This window comes from Ostrea edulis, chromosome 1 (assembly GCF_947568905.1).
Source record: "Ostrea edulis chromosome 1, xbOstEdul1.1, whole genome shotgun sequence".
In the NCBI taxonomy this organism is placed as follows: domain Eukaryota; kingdom Metazoa; phylum Mollusca; class Bivalvia; order Ostreida; family Ostreidae; genus Ostrea; species Ostrea edulis.
In genome coordinates this window covers 24058333-24080483 of record NC_079164.1, presented here as the reverse complement: position 1 = coordinate 24080483, position 22151 = coordinate 24058333, and the positions used below count along the sequence as shown (strand labels likewise).

General features: G+C 35.9%; 2 protein-coding genes across 3 annotated transcripts in view; both read right to left on the bottom strand.

Moving 5' to 3' along the window:
* Window positions 1-22151, bottom strand: part of LOC125663742 (uncharacterized) — a 54381-nt gene that overhangs the window by 16272 nt on the left and 15958 nt on the right. For both annotated transcript variants that reach the window (XM_056153089.1, XM_056153090.1), the window contains exons 4-8: window positions 19490-19538; window positions 14981-16405; window positions 9116-9141; window positions 6885-7305; window positions 1457-2107 (exon numbers count right to left, since the gene is read on the bottom strand). In XM_056153089.1, coding sequence (XP_056009064.1) covers window positions 1457-2107; window positions 6885-7305; window positions 9116-9141; window positions 14981-16405; window positions 19490-19538 — 2572 coding nt within the window. The remainder of the gene's footprint in view (window positions 1-1456; window positions 2108-6884; window positions 7306-9115; window positions 9142-14980; window positions 16406-19489; window positions 19539-22151) is intronic.
* Window positions 2357-4120, bottom strand: LOC125670536 (uncharacterized). Its single transcript, XM_048905746.2, has 3 exons — window positions 3614-4120; window positions 3278-3393; window positions 2357-3125 (listed from the first exon to the last, which is right to left on the bottom strand). The coding sequence occupies exons 1-3, from the start codon at window positions 3652-3654 to the stop codon at window positions 2944-2946; spliced, it is 339 nt and encodes a 112-aa protein (XP_048761703.2). The 5' UTR covers window positions 3655-4120; the 3' UTR covers window positions 2357-2943.

Genomic DNA, 22151 nt, shown 5'->3' with positions numbered 1-22151 from the left:
ATAAATTTGGCTTATCTTAGTGGTTAGATAGCTTTCCACCAAAATTTCACTCGCCAAATATGCACCCAATTGCGACCTCAGTATTTGCAAGAGAGATAATTCTTGCTTGTCTACCAAAATTGATTATGCTAAAACTATTACCATACCTTTGAGCCAGCAAATTGCAAAATTTTAGTCCCGCAGAAAAAAACCCCACCATACAGTTTGTATTTTAAATCCTCTTTACCTAAGGATACTTTAAATTAATTCAAGCTCAGCTGAAATTGGTTCAGAAATAAGTCAACATAAGGCCAACAGGTCTTATTGGTCACTTGGGTATTAGTCATTAGTATAATCACTAGTCCCAAGGTAAGTACCTCTACCCTGAGGATCATGAAATTTACAAATTTGGTAGAGGCATATCTGTTCTACATCATGATGCATTTAGTTTTTCTAACATTTTTGAAAATTGGTCAGTCTTTTGCAGTTTTTGCCCATGCCCCTTATGCCACAGGGTGCAGGAATCCTAAAATTTATATGTCCGGGGCCCTTTGTCATAAAGATGTTTCACACCAAATTTGAAAAGAATTAAATGGAATGGTAATTATGAAGATGCTAAAAAAAAATTCAATTCTTAACGCAAGATAGACGCAGATCAATTTAAATGCTGGTTTTAAGATACATCCAAGTGTTTTCCCTTGGGAAAACTCTCGTACATAGTAAGGCATGAAATAATTTGTTTACATGCGGAATGGGACAAATATTCATCACTGCAAAAGTGAATGCGCTCAGCAAGTTTCTAATATGCAGTTTCATCGCCCAAATTCAATGAATATACACAAACTATTAAGTATAATTATAAATATTCAAAGAGTAATTTATTAAATACAAGGAATTTTATTATATCATGTTTTTTTCATTGCTCATGTATCATATCCAGGATATTACTTGCAAATATAACATTGTTTTTATGTTTTCACTTTAATAAAATATTTCTTTTCATTGTATTTTGTATTTCTTCAGCTTAAATATTTTAAGAGAAGACATTTTTAATGCATTGTATTGTCTTCCTCACTATAGACTGCAGGTTCACTCTGTCCCACTTAGGCATTCAAAGTTCCACTAAATACACTTCCTACACAGAAGAGCTCTTATCCCAAAACTGGCATAAATGGAAAAGCAGACAGATGAACACCAGACAACAGGTGATCAGAAAACCTCATTTGAACTTGTAACTCAGGTGAGCTAAAAATGTTAAAGAATCAAGGGCACAAAATGTGAGATGGGCACATTAAGTTTCTGTTATCAATATATGGCTACCTGAGCATATTAGCCAATCAAATATCTCAAGAGAAACATAAATATCCTGAAAATGTTATGTTAATTATAGTTCTGATAATTATAATTCATTACCGTTAATTTTCATTAATTTAATTAAAATGACACTGTGGGTATTAACAATGTTTTTAACACTTACCTGCACCTAGGAGGGGAATGGCTATTGATGAGAACTTTGCATCATCAGCAGTTTTCAATATTTTTTGGACCATCATATTCAATGTCTTTTCATAATTCTGTGGGGTCTTTGCAGATTCACCAGTCCACCTAGGTGTTACAGCATGGATAATCATCTTCCATGGGGAATTTCCAGGGAGGTTTTGTGACAGAATATCACCAACCTTCTTTTTTCTTTGACTACTACTGAATTTATCAGGAGTCATTCCAAAAATTGCTTTAGCAATTTGACCATTTGATAAACAATTTTCATCCTGTGGACACACTACGACATCTGTCACGGCATCTGCAATATTTCCTAAATGTAGTTTGATGAGAAATCCATCCGAGACATTTATAATGGAATCAGTGCTTGAAGATTGCTCATTTAACTGATCTTTCTTGTAGATGGATGAAAGTTTGTCATCATTTGTGAGCTGAGCTTTTTGATTGGCTGGTGTATAACCAGATGATCTTCTCTGTTTGAATAATTCCTGTATTGCGCCAACCATTGAAGAATCTCTGTCAACAAAGTGGATTTCCTGAAGATTATGGAACGGATAGTTTCTGCTGAATGTCATCACTGCTCTGTGGTACTGTTCAATGCACTGATCTCTAGGAACAGCAAATATACCTAAAGATTGAAATGAACAAAAAAGGTAATCTATACATTTCTTTCTGAATAGATTTGATATTTGCTATATACATGTACATGCATTTAGATATTGGTATATGCATGATTGTATAAAAAATAAAAGATGTGATCAGGCCATTTTAATTCATATCTTATTCATAAGAGATTTAAAACTCATAATTAATTTCTTTTTAATAAGTAAGATTTTATAGTTCTTATTTCTCTTTATCATATTCTTCATTTTATTCGTTTTTTCTTCAATATATTCATTTATTCACTTTTTTTCTCTTTCTTTCCTGTTTGTGTGTGTGTTTTTTTTGGTTTTGTTTTGAAAATTAAATAAAACAATTCAGTTTTAGTTTTGTATTTTAGTTGTGTATCTGTTATTTGCATACTGTTTTTTGAAAGTTATTACCTTGCAAGCATGACATGTACATTTGAAAAGCTTGATCTGCATTATACAGTACCCGCAACGTTATTCTTGACATGATAAACGATAGAACACGATACACGCACGATAGGATAGGATACACGCACAATAGAACACGATAGGAATGTCAAGAATAACGTTGCGGGTATTGTAGCTATTGTACTTGAATCAAATTTCTCTCAACTATGTTTACTCACATATTTATATTCATATTGCTTTTATTCTGTCTTTGAAAATTACATGCATTAGGCCAAAGTTTTTATTTTTTTTGGTTTATGATTTTTTGCCACCAAAATATACGTTGGGTGGTCGAAAAAAAAAAATTGGAACCTTAACCAAATAGTATTTAAATTGACTGAATAAAAATTAAAAAACACATTTTTTTTGTCAACTTTAATTTCCATGATCACTTTTTATTCAATTTCAAAGCATTTCGAACTTTAGGCTGAATGCCTCTTGGTATGCAGTTTCCACAAATAGGTCTGACAATGCTATAGTTTTTTCTCAAGTCTTGCACAGTCTGCGATGTGCTGTCCACTTCAGTATCCCCACAGAAGAAACAAACTGGCTGAAACTTGGTCGTGATGCCTGCAAGCAAAGACTCATAAAAGTTATAAAATACTAATAAAAGTGATTGTGTAAAATAATGCAGCAATAATTTAAAGAACTATAAATTTATTCAAAGGTTAAAATATAATTTCTGGATCTAATCTTAATTGCTTTAATTTATCATCATATACCTGCATAATAGGTAGTTTCCATCTCAGCTGTACATTCCAGACCTTCCTTGACTACAATGGTTTCAGGATATCTATGACCAGAAGGGAACAGCGTAGACCCACAAGTATAGAAAAGGCTGCAGAAAAATACACACTAGAAAGAATGTTATAAAGATAGGATGCTAATTTTACAGCAGTGTACCACGATGTGCAATAGATTTTACCATCTCAAAGAGTTTATTATCAACCCTGAAATAAATAAAAATTTGACGTAGTCTTATCACACATATAAAATATTGATGTGCAAAATTTTTGATCTAGATTTTTTTTACATTAAATATATACCCATGTGCCTACCTTGAAGAGGGTAGTTTGTCATATGATTTTTGGACATTCATCAAAACGTCAAAAACATTTGGCCTAACACATCCCTTTTCCTTGTCCTCAGCTGCACCTCTCTTGTCTGTAAAAAAGTAAATAAAAATCCTAAAACTCTTTCTTATAGCGAGTCTTAAAGTATTCAAGGTCAAATTGCAGACTCTGATTATTCTAGCACTTCATGTGTCCGATTTCATGTTTTTAAACTCTTATGTCCAATATTTAACGATTATCTTGTTCGAGACACCGAGTTTTTCGTTAAGATATTTGTCATTTTATCATTTAATATTCACACAAAAATATCTGACATATCTGAGTTCTTACCATTCTATTTCATGTGAACGAAAATAAATCGCACGCCAAATGACTCCAGAACAGAAATGGGAGTATCTGGGTCTGTTATTGTCGATGACGATGGTTTTCCTTCTTCCGAATTACAAGTCCGAATTTCCAAAATGGACACATTATGCTGGGACAGATGTGGGTAAAGCGCATCGCCTATTCTTTGGTCAGTCTTTCCACTTAGGAAGAAGCTTTTGGAAAGCGATGGATTGCTTTCACAATAAGCTTTCACCTTAAAATACGTCCGCCCCGCCATTTTTTGACATTTTTTGACATTCGCGTTCTATTTGTGCTAGTCAATTAAATGTTTGTAATCTTCGTGAAATCCTCGGAGCGTACAAAGCGTTTTGAAGATTAAGATATATTCTAAATTATAGAACCTGTTGTTTAGTCGAAAAAAATCCGGAAAAAGATGACAATTTCGGGAAAGTAAATCCATTTTTTTTTTTCGCAAATAGGAAAAAATAGGGTCGGTGGGATCGTAAACCAACAAAAATAAAAACTTTGGCCTTACATATTGTTTTATGAATTTTATTTTTGTTAAATATTCAAATAGCTCCATTTTTTATTTTTATGATTAAGTAATCCTATGAATGTGTTATAGTAGTTTCTTCGAACACTTAATTAAGGGTGTTAAAGGGGAATGGACACAATTGAGCTGAAAATTTAATTTTTCCATTTTTATTGTTAACAATGCTGAACTAAAGTATTTCTAATGGTCAACCATTCGTATATAAATTTTAGAGTTACAAGTGAGATACAGCACTCACAATTCTTTGTTATATACCGGTAAACAAGGTTTGTGCCATGTTTTTGTTTACATACAGATTGCTTAATAGAAAATAGCATGTTTAAAACAAAATGATTTATGCTAATTACTACAAACTATCTAATTGTGTTCAGATTAATTTGTGAATTGAAAAATCTGTTTTAAACAAACTTTAACTACTATATTTAACCTATGTAAACAAAAACATGGCATGAGCCTTGTTTACATAGCAAAGAATTGTGAGCTCTGTATCTTCCCATATACCTCAATAACTGCATTCAAATTTTTGCTGACCATAAGAAATACCTTAGTTAAGCATTCTAAACATTAAAAATGGAAAAATAAAATTTGAAAATTTCCAGCTCAAATCGTGTCCATGGCTCTTTTAAATGGCAAGAGGATATTATCTAAAATGTACAAAATACACTGTTAGAATGAAGGACTGACTAGAGGGAAGCATAAACTCTATATGAATTATCAAAATTAAATGATTAAAATCATGAAGTTTTGTAAAAGGTTTGCTTTACATAGTATTTGTTACACTTAATGGAAACTTCTCATTACCTCTAGAACAGTCTTGATGGAAATTACCAAAAAAAGCGACCAAATTTGATGCTTGTGTCTATGAATTTTCTTGCGATTTACCTTTTCAAAAAGAGATTGTTTATAATCGAACCAGCTAGTCCAATGATTAACTTGCACTGCTAGAGTATATGAGATATTGGTTCAACAAAACAATTTCATGCACTTGTCATATTCCATACTAGAAAACTGACAAGTCCGAAAGGGCACTGTGGTAAATCTAAAAGCATCTTCCTCTGGCTAATCCATTAGTCTTACACATAAAACTTAAAGGAAACTTAAATTGTCACATGCTAATGAAACTACTGACAGACAGACAGAATCCAAGTATTATCTTTAAATTTTATGAAAATCTGACACATTGACAAGCTATATTGCATGCCATTGTAATATGTATAAAATTTATGAAAATTTTCTCAAGGAAATTAAATAAGTTATTGCATGGCATAGAAAGTGCTGATCGATGGGCAGGCAGATGGACAGAGCACAGGCAATTGCATCACTTGGGAGTCGAATTTACTATATAAAGAGTACTCTTTATATAAAGTCATACAAACAGACCAACAGGTGCTTCTTTGAAAAGGGGGGTGGGGGTGGGGGGACGGGCATAAATATTTCACTCTAATAAAATACAACTTGAGAAGCAATAAATTACTTTACAAAATATAACACCACGGGGATCATGTACACCAAGTTTGATGATCTCATCCTTATTAATACTGACTTAAACATAAAAGTATAAACTTAACCCTGAGAAATCCCACAAGATGTTAATGGGTGATCACTCACACAAAAACACTGCATCATATCAAAATACAACTTGTCTAGGATGGTTGATTACTTTAACCCTATTAGTATTGTTTTAGTACTGTTAATTTTATCTTGTTTTGTATCTATAAAATTATCTATGTAAGTTTGACCTTGACTTTTGAACTTGAGAAACAATATACTGCAGATTCCTTATTCTAAGTGAGTACAATGACAACATGAGTTAAATGCTAATCAAGAGTTTTTACATGAATACTTCATGAAATTGAAAATAAAGAGAATAATTTTATTTCACTAGTGATTCTTCTCACTATATCATGCAAAACTAAATTCCTTGCATATAATTAGTTTGAAGTATTTGCTTTATAAGTACTGTTTTTATCTGAACCACAAGATGCTAATAGATAGGCAGATAGACTCACTGCACTATACTATAATACAACCCATGCATCTATGACATCAATATAAAAAATATAAAAAGTAGAAAACTGTATATCAATGTGCATGGAGATGTAAATTTGTGGACAATAAAGGGTTATGCTTAAAAATCCCCGAATACTGAGTCACCATGAAAATGATGTTTCCAAAGTGTGACATAACGCTGCATTATTTCTAAGGAAAATGGAAATGTTGGATTCTTTACATTCTACAGCTACTCTCTTCGTGTGGAGTCTCATCATATTTGGGACTGGCATAATACATGTAGAAACTGTCTGCATTTTATGCTCTATACATATCACTAAATGCAAAATGTGCTATTTTCCAAAATGCCTAAATCAAAATTCTTACCTGAGCTTATTGCTGGTAATGCAATTGACCTCATCCTCAGTCTGTCTGCTTCTCTGAAGGTGACCTCTACAGACTCACAGAGATCGTCCAAGCACTGATTTTTGTTTCTATAATCACCCCACCTCGGTCCCACTGTGTGGATAACACATTTGTATGGTAATCTGCCAGCAGATGTCACACCACAACATCCTACTGGTATTGGACCATTCTTTGCTATATAGTCCTTACTTTCCTCATCAAATTTATAACCAGCTGCCTCAGATATTGCAGCTGCAACTCCTTCTCCATGCATAAGCTGTTCATTTGCTGCATTGACAATACAATCCACTTCTAAGCGAGTGATGCTGCCTGTGTAAATTTTTATCACTAGACCTTCTTTGGTTTTGATTTCTACTTGTTCTGATGGCTTACTCAATGATTTCTGCAAGAGCAAATATTTAAAGATATTTAAAAACCTTTTTAGTAATATAACATAAACATTTAGCTGGATTATCTTTCGTAAGCAATGAAGACTACGTCCAGACATTCTTTCTGTCAAGTAATTTCTTTTTAGTCCCCTACCGGTATTGTATGTCATCTAAGACGTATACCAATTCTCTCTAACACACAAGTATCAATAGATTGGAAAGCAAGTCATGCAATCACTTATGTATCACTCAAAGTTGATACACATGAGAGACTGATGTGAAAAAAATCATGGCAAATTAACGTGCAAATATATAGCATTACTAACAGTTGTTTTGTGCATAATATAGAATATACACTATCATGAGTAGTACAAACAAGAGGCACACAGGCCTTATTGGTCACCTGAATACTAGTGAAAAGTATCATTACTCCCAAGGGCATTGAAATCTAGAAAAGATTTCCTGTTCTGAATATCTAAACATTCAGCAAAAGTATAAAACAAGATGTGTTCTTAAAACTAAGTCAATTAATGCCCTCAAAAGAGCACACACTGATGAAAGGCTTTAAATAATATAATAGGTGTATTAACATTAAAACAACTAATTTGGACCCATCCTATAGAGTCAAAACCCTGGGTTGTAAAATTCACCATTTTTTGTACATCCTTTTCTGCTATTCCTAAGTATGCATTTAGATTTGATACAGATTCAGCAAACTTACACATAAATACTATATACTAAGTTTGGCCCCACCTTGGTGTCAGAATCATCATAATGGCTGACTTCCTTTAAAAACATGGATGAAAATATAAATATCAGCAATATTTACCTATTCATTTAAAAAATCCTCACCTAGCTGAATAGCTCAGTAGGTTTGAAGCATGTCTACTATTGAACTGTAGATTATGGGTTCAAGTCCAGCAAGGGTTTTAAAAAATTTTTCAGATTGCTTTGTACTAAAACTGCAATTTTTGACTAAATATATAAAAGTGAATTTAAAAGTTTTTGATTTGAAAATTCTGTTGTACATATCATCCACTTTTCAGCCATATCAAATTTCTCTGGTGTAGCATACCTCCTTAAGTTGGAAACTGGTTAGGGTGTCAATTTTGTTGATTGCTTAAAGATCAGTACCAATGACCTAATGTTATTGGGCAGATATGTAAATTGACACTTGGTTGGTTCAAGCAGTCCTACCTGACATTGACCGAGCTTTCCCATGGAGACTGTTTCTCCAAGTAATGCATAGAGTGTTGGCCATCTGTCTGTGTCTCACAAGTACTTGGTGTAGACAGCGGCTATCATATGAAGGAAGGGGATATAGACTTCTTTTAATTGGAATGGCGTACATATACTCAATGTTGTATCACTTGTGGAGACCCACATCTTGAAGTGTGACCTTGTGGGGGGAGAAAGTGTGATATTGACCTTGACCCAATTTCAAGGTCATTCAAGGTCAACAATTCTGTTCCAGTGGATTCTGGGTCTTTACAACTGGTAGTCTTTGAGTGATGATTTTCGGAGACAGTCACTGAGTTTAAGGGTCTTTGGATTTCTGAGATTCATCTCTCACGGAAATGAGTTGTGACATGAATTTTTTGGCCCCTATTTGTCCCCTGGGGCCAATATGAAAATTCTGAAAGCCTATTGCACATCTACAGGACATTACTTTTCAGCTCCTAGAATATCATTTGGATAGCGTTATAAATGTGGACATAGTTTTAGTGACAACAACCGGGACGAACCAGGATAAAAACAATATACCCGAACTTTGTTTAGAAAGTGCAGGTATAATAATTGTATTATACTAAAAAGAACACCTACCTGGAGCGACGTTGTCTTTTCATTACCTGCAATATATACAAACATATTCTATATTGTGGATCAGCCCACTGGATGAATACGATGTGTCCTAATTTGCTCCCTATAAAACATTGATTAGCAAGGTGTAAAAACAATAAACATGTAGTTTGCAGTGTACTGATAAATACGGTTATAGACTTGGTGTAGTGTTAGTGGTAGCGTTTTTGTATATCTTTAGCCAATCTGATTAAAATCATGCAGCTCCTTGATCCGCTCCTTTAATTTCATGTTGCCGCTATACGGTGATATAGAATTTTAATCAAATTGATCATTAGCCATCTTACATTGTATGTAAACATTTTCATTTGTCCTGAGGAAAGGACAGATCGGTCCTGAAAATTGTTTATGTCATTGGTCCTTTTAGTGCTTTCTATGTATATACATGTATCTACGTAAAAAAAAAAGAGATACACGGATACTATAGACAGATAGATTAAGTTTCAATTTTTTCACAAACTATGCAATACTGGGGTATATTACTTCTGTAAAATCATGTAATGATTAAAACAAGTGGCCCATGGGCCACATCGCTCACCTGAGTCATCTTGGCCCATATTTAAAGATTTTTCCTATATATTCACATGTAAAATTGTGATCCCTATTGTGGCCCCAACCTACTCCCGGGGCCCATGATTTTTACAAAATTGAATCTGCACTATGTCAGGAAGTTTTCATGTAAATTTCAGCTCCTCTCCTCCAATGGTTCTTGTGAAGAAATTTTTTAAAGATTTTCCCTATATGATTAGTATGCAAAACTTTGATCCCCTATTGTGGCCCCATCCTACCCAAGGGATCATGATTTTAACAAACTTGAATCTGCACTATGTCAGGAAGCTTTCATGTAAATGACCCAGTGGTTCTTAAGGAGAAGATTTTTAAATGACTCCACTCTATTTTTGCATTTTTGTTATTATCTCCCCTTTGAAGGGGGAATGGCCCTTCATTTGAACAAACTTGAAAGCCCTTCACCCAAGGATGCCTTTTGCTAAGTTTGGTTAAAATTGGCCCAGTAGTTCTGGAGAAGAAGTCAAAAATGTAAACAAGAGACCCATGGGCCTAGAATTGCTCTTCTGATACATTGTAGAACAGGCAAAAATATAGCCATGAAATTCAAAAAGTATATCACAGTGACCTACTTCTTAATTGACACACTCCAAGGACTCAAGATACATCAACTGAAACAGGTTCATGATTCTAGGCCTCTTAGCATTTGATTTAGATATAGCTTTGTAGATCAAGGTGACCTAATTTATAGTCTGCACACTCCGAGGACTCAAGATGCTTCAACTGACAAAGTTGCAAAAGTAGGTCACGGTGACCTACTTTTGGTCGACACACTGAAGACTCAAGATGCATCAACTGACAAGTCAAATAGTATTCAAATATAGCCGTCAAATTCCAAAACAAGGCCAGAGTGACCTACTTTTTGGTTGACACACTCCAAAGACTCAAGATGCATCAACTGATAAAGTTTGATAATTGAAGTCAAATAGTATCCGAAATATTCAGATATAAATTCAAAAAGTAGGTTACAGTGACCTACTTTTTGGTCGACACACTCTGAAGACTCAACATGCATCAACTGACAAAGTTTGATGATTGTAAGTCAAATAGCATCTGAAATATTCAAAAATAGCCATCAAATTCCAAAAGTACGTCACGGTCACCTACTTTTTGGTCAACACACTATGAAGACTCAAGATGCATCAACTGACAAAGTTTGATGATCCTAGCTTTCATAGTGTCAAAAATATGCATCTAAAATTGACAAGAGGTACTGTGAGCAATGCTCACTAAGAATACCCCCCGCTTACCCCCATCTCCCAAAGCGTGTTGGTAATAGGTATAAACTACCTCTTTTCTGAGTGTAAAAAATAAATGGCATGACAAACCGAACCATATTGCTACTTTGATGTCCAGTGCGCGTGACCTTTGACCTTTTGACTCCAAAATCGATAGGGAACATCTTCATTCCATGTGTAGTCCATATGTATGATATGGTGACTGTAGGTGGAAAGGATAACGCTTTAGAGCCCGGAAACCATATTGCTACTTCGATGTCCAGTGTGCTTGACCTTTGGACCCTAAAATCGATAGGGAACATCTTCATCCCATGGGTAGTCCATATATATATATGATATGGTGACTGTAGGTGGAAAGGATAACGCTTTAGACCCCAGAAACCATATTGCTACTTCGATGTCCAGTGCGCTTGACCTTTTGACCCCAAAATCGATAGGGAACATCTTCATCCCATGGGTAGTCCATATGTATCATATGGTGACGGTAGGTGGAGAGGATAATGCTTTAGAGCCCGGAAATCATTGCGTCTACAGACGGACGAACGGACGGACAGACAGACGGACAACCCGATTCCAGTATACCCCCCCCCCCCCCAACTTGTTGCGGGGGGTATAAAAATGTAAAATTTGAATGTCTGCAAAATTCAAAAAGTAGGTCACTGTGACCTACTTTTTTTTATAAATATGTTTCGAGGCCTCTAGGCGCATCAACTTACATGGTTTGATGATTCTAAACCTCCCAGTATCTGAAATTCAGAAAGTAGGTCATGGTGACATACTTTTCACATGACGCACTTCAAGGTCGCATGATCCATCAACTGACAACTTTTGATGATCATAGGCTCAAAAGTGTCCAAGATATGCATCAAAATCCATTTAATAATAATTATCTGCGAAATTCAAAAAGTAGGTCACCATGACCTTCTTTTGAGACAACATGATATTAGGTCCTAAGATGCATCAACTGACAAAATTTGATGATCCTAGTCCTTATACTAAGCAAAATATCAAAGTTTTAACAAAACAAAATTTAAGGTCAACTTTGAAGTGACCTTGAGACCACACCTTTTGCCCCAGGATGATGCCTTGAACAGTTTTTTAGCTCACCTGAGCTGAAAGCTCAAGTGAGCTTTTCTGATCACCCGTACTCCGGCGTCCGTCCGTCCGTCTGTAAACTTTTCACATTTTCAACTTCTTCTCAACAACCACTGGGCCAATTTCAACCAAAGTTGGCACAAAACATCCTTAGGTAAAGGGAATTCTAAATTGTTAAAATAAAGGGCCAGGCCACCTTCCAAGGGGAGATAATCAAGAAAAGGTAAAAATAGGGTAGGGTCATTAAAAAATCTTCTTCTCAAGAACCACTGGGCCAGAAAAGATGAAATTTATAGATAAGCTTTATTAGGTAGTGCAGATTCTAAATTGTTAAAATCATGGCCTCCGGGGGTCGGATGGGGCCACAATAGGGGGTCAAAGTTTTACATACAAATATATAGGGAAAATCTTTAAAAATCTTCTTCTCAAGAACCACTGGGCCAGAAAAGATGAGATTTATATGAAAGCTTCCTTATATAATGCAGATTCTAAATTGTTAAAATCATGGCCCCTGGGGGTCGGATGGGGCCACAATAGGGGGTCAAAGTTTTACATACAAATATATAGGGAAAATCTTTAAAAATCTTCTTCTCAAGAACCACTGAGCCAGAATAGCTGAGATTTATATGAAAGCTTCCTTATATAATGCAGATTCTAAATTGTTAAAATCATGGCCCCCAGGGGTCGGATGGGGCCACAATAGGGGGTCAAAGTTGTTTTTTTTTTTTTCGTTTTTTTCTTTTTTTTTTCTTTTTTGATATAGTGCAGATTCAAGTTCATTAAAATCATGGACCCCGGGGATTGAATGGGGCCTCAAGGGGGGCCTCAAAGTTTTACATACAAATTTATAGGAATAATCTTTTAAAATCTTCTTCTCAAGAACCACTGAACCAGAAAAGCTGAGATTTATATGAAAGCTTCCTGATATAGTGCAGATTATAAATTGCTAAGATCATGGCCCCCGGGGGTCGGATGGGGCCACAATAGGGGGTCAAAGTTTTACATACAAATATATAGGGAAAATCTTTAAAAATCTTCTTCTCAAGAACCACTGAGCCAGAATAGCTGAGATTTATATGAAAGCTTCCTTATATAATGCAGATTCTAAATTGTTAAAATCATGGCCCCCAGGGGTCGGATGGGGCCACAATAGGGGGTCAAAGTTGTTTTTTTTTTCGTTTTTTTCTTTTTCTTTTTTTTTTCTTTTTTGATATAGTGCAGATTCAAGTTCATTAAAATCATGGACCCCGGGGATTGAATGGGGCCTCAAGGGGGGCCTCAAAGTTTTACATACAAATTTATAGGAATAATCTTTTAAAATCTTCTTCTCAAGAACCACTGAACCAGAAAAGCTGAGATTTATATGAAAGCTTCCTGATATAGTGCAGATTATAAATTGCTAAGATCATGGCCCCCGGGGGTCGGATGGGGCCACAATAGGGGGTCAAAGTTTTACATACAAATATATAGGGAAAATCTTTAAAAATCTTCTTCTCAAGAACCACTGAGCCAGAAAAGCTGAGATTTATATGAAAGCTTCCTTATATAATGCAGATTCTAAATTGTTAAAATCATGGCCCCCGGGGGTCGGATGGGGCCACAATAGGGGGTCAAAGTTTTACATACAAATATATAGGGAAAATCTTTAAAAATCTTCTTCCCAGAACCACTAAGCCAGAAAAGCTGAGATTTATATGAAAGCTTTCTGATATAGTACAGATTCTAAATTGTTAAAATCCTGGCCCCTGGGGGTCAGATGGGGCCACAATAGGGGATCAAAGTTTTACATACAAATATATATGAAAAATCTTTAAAAATCTTCTTCTCAAGAACCACTAAGCCAGAAAAGCTAATATTTACATGAAAGCTTTCTGACATAGTGCAGATTCAAGTTTGTTCAAATCATGGCCCCTGGGGTAGGATGGGGCTACAAGGGGGGATCAAAGTTTTTCATACAAATATATAGGTACATTCTTTTAGAATCTTCTTCTCAAGAACCACTGAGTCTGAAAAGCTGATATTCACATGAACAGCTTCCTAACATAGAGCAGAGCTAAGTTTGTTCAAATCATGGCCCCCTGTTGTAGGATGGGGCCACAATAGGGGATCAAAGTTTTACATACAAATATATAGGAATTTTTAAAAAAAAATCTTCTTCTCAAGAACCACTGAGCCAGAAAAGCTGATATTTACATGAAAGCTTTCTGATATAGTGCAGATTCAAGTTTGTTCAAATCATGGCCCCTGGGGGTAGGATGGGGCCACAAGGGGGAATCAAAGTTTTACATACAAATATATAGGAAAAATCTTCAAATATCTTCTTCTCGTGAACCATTGGGCCAAAGAAGTTCACATTTACAAGAAAAATTTCTGACATAGTGTAGATTCAAGTTTGCGAAAACTATGGCCTCCAGGGGTAGATTGGGGCCATGATAAGGACTACGGTTTTACATGCAAATATATATAGAAAGTCTTCTGATATGGACCAAGGTGACTCAGGTGAGCGATGTGGCCCATGGGCCTCTTGTTTTATCTATAACCTATCCTCATCCTTATGCATAAGTTTGGTGATAATTTGTCCAGTGGTTCTTGAGAAGATTTTTAGCAACCACTACTTTTGTTTGCATTTTCCTAATTATCTCCCCTTGTTAAAAGGTCACAAACCTAGTTTTAGTACAAATGAAAGCCCTTGGGCCAAGGATACCCTGTGACAAATTTGACAAAAATTGGCCAAGGGGTTCTTGAGATATAGTCCTTTTCCCAAAAAGTTGACGCACACTGCACGCCACACATATGGCCATATGTTTAGCTCTTTGAGCCTTCGGCTCAAAGAAGAGCTAAAATGGAAGATGGGCAGACAGATGGACAGACGACGGACAACAGGCAATCAGAAAAACTCACTTGTGCTTTCAGAGCTAAATATCATTACCACTAGCACAGTTTTCCTTGATCCGTAGAACCCCTTTGAGGGTTTCCATCTCGATGCCATTACTAACTACTTTCCATGAGAGCTCCATTGGCATGTCTGGAATCCAATTCCCAACAAAACTGCTGGACACTTTTTCAAAGACACACTGAATAATTCTGAAGCTTTCTCCCTTGAGGTTTAGGTGCACCTGCACTTCTTCGTCATGTATCATATCTCCCAGTGAAGAGACTAGTATAATCTGAAAAGTACTTTCCTGGTCAACATAACAAACTGAAGGCTTTATCAATACTTTGGATTTTAAAGAAATTGCTTTGGTAATCATGAGTTTACCAAAGCTTGCTGCAGCTCTTTCAAAAGTCGAATCCAATTCTTTTGGGATAAACTTTATGGTATCTACAGTGGCTCGACATCCAGGTGACTGAGATTGAAGATCTTCCAGTCGCACTTCCATTGATTTGGAAATGCTATAGAGAGACGGATGCTTATTGATACGAGGCGCAATGTCAACATAAAGATATGCCTGTAAGCATGACTCGACAAATTTACTCAGTCGTGTCTTTTCCATCTCTATAAGTGCTTCTTTATCACACTGTTGATGTGCTACAGCATTGCAGAGTTCATCTTTTCTTTGGTCTAAAATCCTTTTTGCTTTGCTGAAACATGCTGCTATTTCCTTTTGAATACGTTCAGATTCTGAGATATTAGTCTCACTCATTTCGGTCAGCTGTGACAAAGATACCTGTGACTGTTTTTCTATTTGCTGTACACTTTCTTTCAGTTTTTGGATTTTATTTCTCTTTTCATTTGCTACTTCTGCTATATCACATATAATGTGATTTCTGTGAGAACTTATGGCACAGATCACACAAACTGGTTTCATACAAGAATCCGTACGACAAAACATTTTCATTATTTCTTTTTCATGACCTGATAGAGGACAATATGTGATATCAGAAAACATACTAAGGCTTCCCATTTCCCCTTCTAAAAGATTTCCCATTGAAGTGTAAGAATGGCATTTTAATGTTCTCAAACTGGAATGTAATTTAGTACAGTCCAAACAAATGAAATATGAACAGTCAAAGCAACGGTGAGATGCTAATTGATCATTTGTGCACATCTCACAAATTGTACTGGATTCTCCACTTAACAAACGAGAGATTTCCAATACAGCTCTCCTCGTACCATCATGGGGTAAGATGATGTTCCCATTTTCATAGCAGATATGGACACATTGACAAATTGAACATTCAAAACTTGTATTGTGTGATGCCCAAACATGAGAAACACACTGTTTACACATGGCATTCAAGCAAGGCAACAGAAGTGGCTGTTTTCTGTCATTGTCGAATCCCTCTTTGCATTTTTCACAAGTTAGAAAGGGCTTCAGTTTTACTGAATTGGCAAGGAAACCGTACACAGCATCTATGAAGATATAGAATATGAAAATATATACATGTATATGAAATTCATGCTGGATTTTTCCAATTTTACGCTATATTATATCTATTTAAATTATAAAATGTTTCCGTTGGTTTAATTGTTAAATGGGAGATTAATTTCAAGTCGCAAACATATAATATTTGCAGAAAAAATGCATAATCCACGCTAGTTTAAATCCAAATATCTAAAGAATTAAGATCTGCAATGAATTATGAAAATATTTGAATACATTAGACATGTTTGTAAAATAATGTATGCCCTTCTTTCCCACAATTTCAAAACCATATTTGTATAATATGATATGGCATATGATATGTATATACATGTATACAAATCACTTATTCTAGACACACATAAAGTGACTGTTTTGAATGAAAAGATAATGCAATGAAAACTAATTCAGACATACAGTCAATAATAGTTTGGTCAGTTGGCCTGGGGTACATACAGTAACTATATTATGGCCAAAAGTCCCTCATGTCATTTAATTGGGACCCTCCCCTCCCCCTGGGGTGATGATTTCAACACTTTTGAATCTACATTCTTTGAGGAAGCTTTTACATAAGTTTTATCTTTTCTGGTCTAGTTCTTGAGAAGAAGATTTCCCCTAAATATTTCACTGTATTTTGAAATTGGCTCAGTGGTTGTGAAGAAGAAGTAATGTGTAAAGTTTAGAGATGGACAATTTGACAGATGTACAGACAGATAACAGGTGATTCAGAAAAGCTCAAATGAGCTTTCAGCTCAGGTGAGCTAAAAGATGTCAAGCCGTAAAATTTGTAGAGAAAAGAGAATGTTAAACATTCCTCAAATGTGACAAGTCCCATACAGAAATAATATTTCCCTAATGACTGATCTAGTTTGTGTTGATTCAATTATTTGAATAAACTATTTGATGCTCTACAAAACAAGTCCCACCAGCCTTATCAATAACTTGAGTTAAAAGTATCACTAGCCCTATGGGCTATAAAATGAAATTAGGTGATTCAGAAGATAACAGAGAAATTAAAAAATGTTTTATTTAAATCACTGATGTATTATATCTCCACATTCATGCTTATATATCTCCAATTCCAAAACAGACTATAGGAACTTTTCAATTTCAGGAGATAACAAGATATGATTATAATCTACTGATCATAAAATCTCCCAAACAAAGTACTGGCTGTATAAAAGTGGCTTTTTGTAAGTACTACTATTTTTCTCCCTTAACAAAATCCATGCGAATTTTAACTTCATTTAAAAAAATCTAGATCACGAAGACTTTGGTTTTGAAATTTTTCAAAAAATCTCCTTTTGTCCTTTAGTAAAACTGGTGTCACTTCACCTTGATCCTAGTTTGTAGGTCCCATAGCCTCTCATCATAGTCACGGTTCTAAAGTTATACAAGTTTTTATAATCAAGGTCAAGGTCAATGGAGATACTACTAGTTTGTAGGTCACTACACCCTTTTATCATTTCTGAAGATTCCATGTTTCTATTAGTCCCAGTTCTGAAGTTATACCAGATTTATGTTCAAGGTCAAGGTCCATACATTATTTATGAAGATAACATCTCTTTATCAGACCTAATTCTTCAGTAATACCAACTTTATGTTCTAAGGTCAGAGGTCAATGTCATTTGAGTCACTTGACCTTGCTACTAGTTTGTAGTTCCTATCATTTCTGAAGACCCCGTGTCTCTATCAGACCTGATTCTTAAGTAATACCAATTTTATGCTTTAAGGTCAGAGGTCAAGGTCATTGGAGTCACTTAACCTTGATACTAGATGGTAGGTCTTGACATTCTCTTGCTACTTCTGAAGATCCAATGTTGCTATTAGTCCCGGTTTTAAAGTTATACCACTTTTAATGTTCATGGTCAGAGGTCAAGGTCACTGAAGTCACTTGACCTTGATTCTAATTTGTAGGTCCTGTCTTTTTCTTTTCATTTCCGAAAACCCTAGGACTCTATCTATCATATTTGTCAAGTTATTTCTGTTGAATTTTGGAATTAATTTCCCCCCATAGAGTTCTATGTTAAACCCCACCCCCATCTGATCCACCCAAAATGTACCATAACCCCCTTCAATCTGAAAACAAAAACATTTCTCCACATCTAGATACATTGGCATATCATATCCTTGAATAGCTACCCAGGTATTACTTTCATCAACTGGTTATAGTGAACGGTGTTGGACAGTTTTAGGCGTGAGAAAGAAATGGAAGAAGAATAAGAACTGAGCAAAAACAATAATTAAGTCTCCAAACTTCGTTTGGGAGACTTAAATATAAATTATTGCACCATGGCAGTCACCATTTGAACGAAAAATTTAGTGATAGTTTTTATTATGAAATTTACATACCTAGACGGTTGGTGAATGTGATGCAGCATTAGTAGTGATACGTGTTGGTTTATAGTTAAATAACTTATCTCAAACGAGCAGCAATGTCACCTAGGTGTAATAGAACTGACCAAAGCTGAATGTTTTCCAGTTATGAATTATGTAGGACTACTCTGAGAATCGGTGACGGCTTGATGCCCAGCCGAATCTCAGCTGAGATTAGTGTAATGTTACCTATGTAAACACTTAATCAACATGAACAAATTCGCTCTAGGCATTCACATATATCCAAGTAAGATCCAAGCAGAAAAATCATACGTTACATTGATTGTGTGTATATACTATATAGCTACCACCGCCAATTCAAAATATCAAGTAGGAATGCAAACAAAGAAAAGTGTTTTATGGGACCCAGAATTCACTTTGAGAGATCATTCGAACTTCCAGAGATCAGATATTCAAGAGATGGAGAGTAAACTTGCTTACTAATTTAATATAGAGAGAAAAATTGGAAATGTGATTTCACTTTGCAAGATCAAGAACTTCCGAGAGATTTTAGTTTGAAACATCTTGAGATCTGCATTATGAGAACATACTTCTGTCATTATATTTTCTAAATTTCTATTGGGTATTACAGTAATTCAATTGACTGTTCATTACATTAACAATATAGAGACTTAATTGTGCTCATCATTCCTAATTTGAAAATGAATTAATTTTAAGACCATGAGTGTTTTACATACCTTTTTGTGCAATATCTGTCCCTGAACTTTCCTTTGAGATTTCATTTGTCTATAAAGGTTATTAACAGAAAGGTAGAATTAACTGATGTACAAAGATTAATCAAACAGTTGCTTATCATGTAGTTTTTGACAAAAGAGTTCATGTAAATCACTGTTACTATAGTAAGGGCAAGTAAGAATCAACAAATAATCCATTGCAGAAATTAATGTCGAGCTATATGTATGACAGTAAGAGGTATTGTCCAGACCCTGAGGCATGCTACTATACCACCTGTATGGAACGGTATGAAAGATTCTTATGTGGAACGCTGTACAGTTTGCATGGAACAAGTGTTGCAATAGGATTAATTGTTTGGATAACATTTTTTAGGTAACACATTATTTTAAACAAAACAAATAGGATGCGAAGAGGGCCACATCAAAGTTCTATGCAATATGTTATTCATAAGCACACTGCATGATAGGTGCAGAACTGTAGCTATCTGAGAAAATATTGGGACAGATCAGAGATTTAATTGCAGCTATGTGTGTGATGGCCTAGAGAAGTTGAACAATGCTCAACTCCCAAATCTGCAAGATATAGGGTTAACAGCGGGTGTGACCGGTCGACAGGGAATGCTTACTCCTCCTAGGCATCTGATCCAATCTCTGGTGTGTCTAGAGGTCCGTGTTTGCTCAGCTCTCTATTTTGTATTGCTTGTAGGAGTTATGAGATTGATCACTGTTCATTATCTTCACCTTTCCCACATACATGTATATTGAATCAAATCTGTTCATTGGATTTTAAGATATACTCTGGACAACACCCTTCAAAATGGAAATGAAGCTTCCTTGAATGTTAAAAAATTGCAATCAAAATAGCAGCCTGGTTTATTGTTTGTTTTACGTCCCGTCGAAAAATTTTCATTCATATTGAGATGTTACCGACTGTAGGTAAAGTACTACAAATTTAGACGTATGCTTAGCACTCGGGACATCGTTTCACAAAAACATCGTAAATCTTAAGTAGTTCGTCAGTGGGGTGTAGGTAGTAATTAGATGAATTTCAGCATTTCTAAACAAAACATAATTTACAGTGTGTTGTACAAAGATGGCAGCATTTATGCAAGTTATTGACGAGGAAGCAAGGAGAAATTTGAAGAGACAGCGGGTTTTTAGAGATAATGACCACATACACCAGAAGTGTAGAGATCTACGTATTTAACCTCCCGTCCCCTCTACCCGATGAAAAAATATAGAACCAATAAGTTATCCAAAGTATGTGATTTCCCGCCTAACTCTCAAAGTTCCAATAACAAGAGGTACTGTGAGCAATGCTCACTAAGAATACCCCCCGCTTACCCCAATCTCCCAAAGGGTGTTGGTAATAGGTATAAACTACCTCTTTTCTGAGTGTAAAAAACAAATGGCATGACAAACCGAACCATATTGCTACTTCGATGTCCAGTGCGCGTGACCTTTGACCTTTTGACCCCAAAATCAATAGGGAACATCTTCATCCCATGGGTAGTCCATATGTAAGATATGGTGACTGTAGGTGGAAAGGATAACGCTTTAGAGCCCGGAAACCATATTGCTACTTCGATGTCCAGTGCGCGTGACCTTTGACCTTTTGACCCCAAAATTGATAGGGAACATCTTCATCCCATGGGTAGTCCATATGTATGATATGGTGACTGTAGGTGGAAAGGATAAAGCTTTAGAGCCCGCAATCCATATTGCTACTTCGATGTCCAGTGCGCGTGACCTTTGACCTTTTGACCCCAAAATCAATAGGGAACATCTTCATCCCATGGGTAGTCCATATGTATGATATGGTGACTGTAGGTGGAAAGGATAACGCTTTACAGCCCGGAAACCATATTGCTACTTCGATGTCCAGTGCGCTTGACCTTTGACCTTTTGACCCCAAAATCAATAGGAAATATCTTCATCCCATGGGTAGTCCATACGTATGATATGGTGACTGTAGGTGGAAAGGATAACGCTTTACAGCCCGGAAACCATATTGCTACTTCGATATCCAGTGCGCTTGACCTTTGACCTTTTGACCCCAAAATCGATAGGGAATATCTTCATCCCATGGGTAGTCCATATGTATGATATGGTGACTGTAGGTGGAAAGGATAACGCTTTAGAGCCCGGAAACCATATTGCTACTTCGATATCCAGTGCGCTTGACCTTTGACCTTTTGACCCCAAAATTGATAGGGAACATCTTCATCCCATGGGTAGTCCATATGTATGATATGGTGACTGTAGGTGGAAAGGATAACGCTTTAGAGCCCGGAAACCATATTGCTACTTCGATGTCCAGTGCGCTTGACCTTTGACCTTTTGACCCCAAAATCGATAGGGAACATCTTCATCCCATGGGTAGTCCATATATAAGATATGGTGACGGTAGGTGGAAAGGATAATGCTTTAGAGTCCGGACACCATTGCGTCTACAGACGGACGGACGGACGGACGGACAGACAGACGGACAACCTGATTCCAGTATACCCCCCCCCCCCCCCACAACTTGTTGCGGGGGGTATAACTAGGGTGTGACAGAAAAGGAATGGACAAATAGACTAAGACAATGTGATCTTTAAGTGCTAAATGTAACACAAAAGGGATTTTTTTAGTTTGTATTTAAAGGAATGAATATGGAATTTTT